Here is a 7,338-nt window from a genome sequence, read left to right on the forward strand (position 1 = left end):
TATCTCAATAAAGGTGTTTTTTTAAAAAGACACTTAATTTTCTACATTTCCTTAAAGACAACTGACTGTTTACAGCAAAATTAAGCCCTAGCCAATTTGGCACATGTGGGTAGTGTCCACCCAAGGAATGAAGGGTACCAGGTTCAATTCCAGTCAAGGGCACATACCTTGGTTACAGGCTCGATCCTGAACCTGGTCGGGGCACATGCAGAAGGCAACCAATCAATGTGTCTCTTTCACATCAATGTTTATCTCTCTCTATTTCTACCCCTCGTTCCACTCTCTCTAAAAAGCAATAGAAAAATATCCTCGCGTGAGGATTACCAAAAAAAAAAAAGCAAAAATAACAATACTGAATCATATATAGCAGTAAAAGATAGAACATCATCAGCATAAAGGACAAGAGTTAAGTGTCATTATTTTGTCCACATTTGTGGGGTATTGAAGTGGGAAGCGAAAAATAGGTTATGTCAGATGTTGATTCTAAATAGACTTTGAAAATAATAAATACTGTTATACCTAGGGAAACCTCTAAAAAATAATCAAAATAACAATAAAGACCTATTGCAATAGGCCAATTATTTAAAACATCAAATTAATCCAAAATAAGGCAGGAAAGGAACAAGAAGGGAAAAACAAAGAGACAAATGGAAAGCAAGTAGGTTTAAACCCAATGATATCAATAATCACATTAAATATAGAGGAACTAACACAACAATTAAAAAGCAGAGGTTGTTGGACCAATCTCTGGGGCTGGGGGGACAAGAAGAGATAAACCAAAAAAACTTATATACTTATATGCATAGCCCAGAGACACATGCAATAGGGTAGTGAATAGGGGGCTGGGAGGAGGAGGGTAAAAGGGGGGAATGGGAGACATCTGTAATACTATCAACAATTAAAAAAATATATTTTAAAAAAAGTAGAGCATGGCCAGCAGAGTCAAATAGGGAGAGGAATTCAACCAAAATAGAGAGATGAAGGTCCTTGGGCTTTAACCACAGGAAGGTCCTGCGGGATCTTGGTAAGGGAAGTTTTGGTTGAGTAGGGTTGTGGGGAGCTGATACCAGAACACAGATGTTTTGTTGAGTTGTACACTTGAAATCTATATGGTTTTGTGAACCAATGTCATCCCAAAAGTAAATAAATAAAAAGAAAAAAAGACATTAAATAATGACAAAAGGAAAAATTCATCATAAAGGCATAGCAATTCTAAGTATCTATGTACCTAATAAAATAGTTTCAAAATACATGAAGCATGACTGAACTAAAAGGAGAAATTCACAAATCCACAATCTAGTTGGAGTAATTGAAAAATGAGTAGATTAATTAGTAAGTATATAGAAGATATCAGTAACACTATCAACAAATTGCCCTAATCTACATGTATAATACACCTGTACCCAACAGCCACAGAATACACATTCTTCTCAAATATACATTGATTGCTCACCAAAACCGACCATATGCTAGCACAGTGGTCGGCAAACTCATTAGTCAACAAAGCCAAATATCAACAGTACAATGACTGAAATTTCTTTTGAGAGCCAAATTTTTTAAACTTAAACTTCTTCTACTGCCACTTCTTCAAAATAGACTCGCCCAGGCCGTGCTATTTTGTGGAAGAGCCACACTCAAGGGGCCAAAGAGCTGCATGTGGCTCGCAAGCCACAGTTTGCCAACCATGGTGCTAGACCTTAAACAAATTTTCAGAAAATGTCAAAAGACTGAAACTTAACAGAGTATGTTCTCTTAACACAACAGAATAAAATTAGAAATTAACATTTCTCAAAAGTCCTCTTTTCTAATTCTTCTACCCAGAATGAGTGTTTTTTCCAAACTATTCTGCCCAAAAGAGGTGCTGTTTTCTAATTTGTCCAGCATATCAGTCAAAATAAATAAATTAATATCAATTATGAATTATTCTTTCCAACAATAAATAAAATATAACCTTAATCTGATAAAGCTTCTAAATATAACTAACAATTTAGAGGAAACACAAAAGAACAGCCCTAGCTGGTTTGGTTCAGTAGATAGAGCATTGGACTGCGGACTGAAGGGTTCCGGGTTTGATTGCAGTCAAGGGCACATGCCCAGGGTTTCAGGCTCGATCCCCAGTTGGGAGCATCTAGGAGGCAGTTGGTCAATGATTCTCTCTCATCACTGATTCTTTCTATCTTTGTCTCTCTCCCTCTTCCTTCCTCTCTGAAATCAATAAAAATAGATTTTAAAAAAAGAAAGAACATATTACACAATACCACAGAGATGCAATCAGCAAAATTCAAACGAGTAACTCTTGCAAACTACCAAGTAACAACAATGAGTAAGAGAGAAAGAGTTACAGAGGAAAAAGGGAAGGAAGATCTTAAGTAAATATGGCAAAATATTGACTTTTATATATCAGGACATGTTTTGTTTATCCTACTAGTTTGTCTTATACATGTTTAAAACGAAAAAGGCAGATTTAATAAAATTAAATACATGTAACAGTTTCAGACACAAGTTTTGCCAAAAATGGTTGGGATAGAAATTAAATTTTTCAAGACTGTAGCTGAATGAGAATCCTATATAATAAAAGGCTAATATGCAAATTGACCAAACGGCAGAACGACTGGTCGCTATGACGTGCACTGACCACCAGGGGGCAGACACTCAACGCAGGAGCTGCCCCCTTGTGGTCAGAGGGCTCCCACATGGGGAGCACCACTCAGCCAGAAGCCGGGCTCATGGCTGGGGAACTCCGCGGCCGTGGGGGGAGCCTCTCCTGCCTCCACAGCAGCGCTAAGAATATCCGACTGATGGCTTAGGCCCACTCCCAGACTGTGAGAGGGTGCAGGCCGGGCTGAGGGACAAATTTCGTGCCCTGGGCCTCTAGTTAGATATAACTGACTCCATCTAACGCAATATGCCTTCAGAATTCTATGAAAGTCCCATTTCTTAAAATATGTGGTCCTGATAAACAAAGAAAAAAATTACCTTTTTCTGTAATTAAGATAACGTTCATGCTTGAATTGAAAAAACAAACAAGCCCTAACTGGTTGGCTCAGTGGATAGAGCGTCGGCCTGTGGACTGATGGGTCCCAGATTTGATTCCAGTCAAGGGCATGCACCTTGGTTGCAGGCACATCCCCAGTAGGGGGTGTGCAGGAGGCAGCTCATCAATGTTTTTCATCAATGTTTCTAACTATCCCTCTCCCTTCCTTTCTGTAAAAAAAATCAATAAAATATATTTAAAAAGAAAAAACAAACAAAAATGGAATCCAATCTTCTCTGGTATGCATGCAATCAAGTCATTTAGCTGTTTGCTGGACTGAATTGATACATAAGGGAATATGCTTCCTCAGTTGCTAGCAGTAAAGGGAAACAAGTATTTTCATGTTTTACCTCTTTTCTCATTTCTACTCCTGTATTTTCTCCCATAAGTAGTACTCCTAATTCATCTTCCCATAATCCAATATGCCCTATCTTTTGGGAAATACTACTACTCCATCACTTGCTTCCTAAAATGGCTTTGCTACTTGCCCAAATGTCTTTGCTACTTGAGGACACAAACAAAAATCAAAGTGAGTACAATCATGTGATTGCCAGCATCAAGATGGCCCAGTGATCCCTGCCTTATGGTATTCACACTCTTGTGTGTAAATACCCGCCCACGTTGCAACAGCACTGTTCAGTGTTAACAAAATATGGCAGAAGTGACGGTGATGTCACTTCTGTGATTAGATTATAAAGACTCTGCGGCTTCTGGTTCTCTCTCATCATTAATTCTGAGAAAAGCCATGTCATGAGTAGCCCTATGGAAGGTCCACAGGAGGAACTGAAGCCTCCTGCCAAGAACCACAGAGTGACCTTGAAAACAAATTCTCTAGTCTCGGACAACAGCTTGAGAGAACCTCATGAGACCCTGAGCCAGAATCACTCAGCTAAGCCACTCTCAGCTTCCTGACCCTCAGAAACTGTGTAAGATAAATGTTTGTTGTTTTAAGCTAAGTTTTGGAGTAATTCATTAGACAGCAACTAGTAACTAATACAAATAGTAATGCTAAATAATAACACTTTCCTGCTCCTGTCAGACTAACATGTGTATTATAAAAATGCCCAAGTTCAATCCTGTGAAATACATGCTGTACAAACTCAACACACTATCAAATCTATGTTTTATTACCTACCAGAATAGTGAGATTAAAAAAATAATAATGCCCAATATCAGCAAAGGTGAGTGGCAATAGAAATGTTCACACATAGTTGCTTGGGGCATAATCAATACAGTCTTTTTTGAGAACAATGGAGCAATACCTATTAAAAGTCACATACAATTCCACTATTTAGGCATTTGCCCTATGGTTTACCCTGTTATATCTCATGATATACTTGCCTAAGTGCTCAAAGATACAGATAGAAAGATATAGATAGATAATTAACTCCAGTGAAAAACTGGAAATCTAAATATTCATTTCAAAAACCTGTTAAATCAATTATAGTACACATGTACAAATTAAGGGTGGACTATGATCAACTGTTAAAAATAAAGAAAACATATACATACTGATTTAGAAAAGATACCTAAGATATACATAAAGAAAAAATTAAGAAGGTATGTGTAATCCCATTTCCATAAGAGAACATGATAATGAGCTCATTTTAAGAAAATTAAATTAGGATCATCATAATGAAAGCCACATTTTCACATTTTATAATCTCAATCATTTAAAGGTAATCATTTTTGTGCAAATTTTCCATAGCAAGCTTCTAAATATAACTTGCTAAATAAACCCTGTTTAATTTCATTTTTGCTCAGCACCTATACCATCCACAAATAATAATGATAGTCAATATATATTGAACAAATACTACATGACAGAAACTATTGAACACCTCCAAATAGTTTACACATATCATGTAATCCTCAAATAGTGTAATATAAGTAACACTATTATCTTTACTGTACAGATTTTTAAAAAATAAAACACAAGGAATTAGTAAAGCCACAGAGTCTACAAGAGTAAAGAATTCAAAATCAGAAGTTTGTTCTCTTAGCCAATACCCTCTAGTATTTTACTCATTTGTTCATAGTTCAAGTGGGGAAAAAAAGACTAATGTGTTCTATATCTAACAGGTTAGCAAATAAACCAAAACAAATGCAACACTGGAATAACTGGGATAATTCTTAACTCTTATGAGAAAGCAAAGAGAGACTAAAAATAGAACAAAAGTAATTTCTAATTAAAAATAGGTATTTTTTAATTGTCTAAAAAATGCCACTTATTTTACTGAAATCACAGAATCTTCCCTGCTTGGTTAATTTCTACTAGGCAGAAATTTCTTCCAGTCAATTACATTTATATTCTTCCAAAAAAAGCAAATTCCCTTTCTTTGAGCATCACTGTAATAAACGTGTTACTAGAAAATGAAGAGAAACAACAAAATCTCTCTAAAAACCTAAGAGGCTGCCCAAGCCAGGCAGCTCAGTTGGTTAGAGCGTCCTCCCATCGGCGGAGGTTTCAGGGTTGGTCCCCAGTCAGGGCACATACAAGAAGCAACTAATGAATACATAAATAAGGGGAACAACAAATTGATCTTTCTCTCTCTCCCTTTCTCTCTCTCTCTCCCCCCTCCCTCCTTCCTTTCCTCTCTCTCTAAAAATCAATCAATAAGTAATTACCTTAAAAAGAAAAACTACTTTTTTATAAACCTAATAGTCTATATATAGTGTTTGCCTCTCTTCCCTTTTCTATGCATTCTCCTTAATTACTTTTACCTTATTTTCAATCTTAACCCATTCAAGCATAAATAAAGAAAATTAAGATTAGATTAAAATATGTAAAAAGATCAAGTTAATAAATCCCATTAAATTCTAACTACAACTAATCATGCAATGTATGCTTACCCAAAGACTTTTTCTACCACACTGTAGTTAGCCACCATTTTTTATCTCCAAGAAACAGAGGAACCACAGGAATACAATATATGCTCACCCTAATAGAGCACCGTACATCATATGCTTTATAGAACCACCTTGAGTGAACCACATCTAAGCATAAAAAATACGTTAACCAATCCCTGTATTCATTCTTCAAAATACTAGTACACAAACAACCTCCCTCCTTCTCCCAGCCCAGCCCCTTCCAAAAAAATGGGCGTTCTAGAGTTAGACATCCTGTGTTCCAATTCTGGCAGGGCCCACTTAGCCAATTGTCTAAAAAACTGTCCTCTTGATAAAGGGCCCTGAGCAGTCTGGATTTCCCTCCCTGTGAAATGGGAGTATTAGTACCTACTTCACGAAGCTGTGGTGGGAATGAAGTGAGCTAACTCACGATGAAGCGCTGAGGACAGTGCCTGGTACATAATGTGCACTCTCTCAATGCCAACCATTGTTATGTCTCCAAAATTAACCGCCTAGAGTCTGGATTTTTCTCCCTTTCAGTGATGAGAATCTAACCAAACTCCATCAGGACAACTGGGCATACAGACGAGGGCTTTCAAATTAACACACAGAAGCAGCAGTACAGTAATTGTTTTCATAGCACTTTCGCTCATTTCAATACAATTATTTTTCGTGAAATTAAACACTCCGACCCCCCCCCCCCCCCCGCCCACGTTTTTAACCGCGATATGTCTGGACCCCAGAAGATAACACAGCCTGGAAATACAGTCAAGATGCTTCGGCTCTGAAAGGGGCAACCTGACGAACTGCGACCACACTTGGGAACCGGCAGTCCAAAGCAGGCCAGAGCGACTTGGGGCTAGCGGCTAGAGCCGGCTTACAGAAGCAACGTCCCCTTTTCCCATTTTCCTCCCCGGGTGTCAAAACTAATGACGCCCTTTTCTCCCCGAAACCAAGGCAAAGCATCTTTCGGCTCCCTCCTCCAGCCTTGCGCGTTTCACCCCCACGATACCCACTGTCTCCCGACTCACAGAGTGTGTCCGCACACATTCACCATCAGCTTTAAGGAAGGGTTCCGGTACTTGGTGGTCTTACACCGTGGGCAACCCTGATCGTCCATAGTGCCTTCTTTCGGATGGACTCCCCGACGCCTGCTTCACCACAGCCAGTCACCTCCAAGGCCCCTAAGAACCGACACCAAACAGGTTCCCACCAACAAGCACTTGGCTGAGACGGTCCCTTTGCGAATGAGCACCGGCCGGGAAGAGGCACTGCAGCACAAACGTTCCGGCTGCGAGTTTTCCGGTCCTGCCGAGGAGCCTTGGTCTTAGCTTCCGTGAGCCTGCGCAGTACCTTGGATTTCAGGGCTCTTAACAAGGCAAATAGTACACAAAGCCTCATCTCTGTGCACCTAACTGGATTTTTTCAAGGAACAGTTTCACAATTTAGAAACA

At 38.8% G+C, this 7,338-nt stretch overlaps 1 protein-coding gene across 1 annotated transcript in view; it reads right to left on the minus strand.

Moving 5' to 3' along the window:
• The window catches only part of MNAT1 (MNAT1 component of CDK activating kinase), a 233,046-nt gene extending 225,913 nt beyond the window's left edge, over window positions 1-7,133 (minus strand). The window contains exon 1 of the mRNA XM_080641195.1: window positions 6,916-7,133. Within this exon, the coding sequence (XP_080497321.1) occupies window positions 6,916-7,004 (89 nt within the window). The 5' untranslated portion in view covers window positions 7,005-7,133. The remainder of the gene's footprint in view (window positions 1-6,915) is intronic.
• Between the last annotated feature and the right edge of the window lie 205 nt (window positions 7,134-7,338).

This window comes from Plecotus auritus, assembly GCF_963455305.1.
Source record: "Plecotus auritus genome assembly, chromosome: 1".
Lineage (NCBI taxonomy): Eukaryota > Metazoa > Chordata > Mammalia > Chiroptera > Vespertilionidae > Plecotus > Plecotus auritus.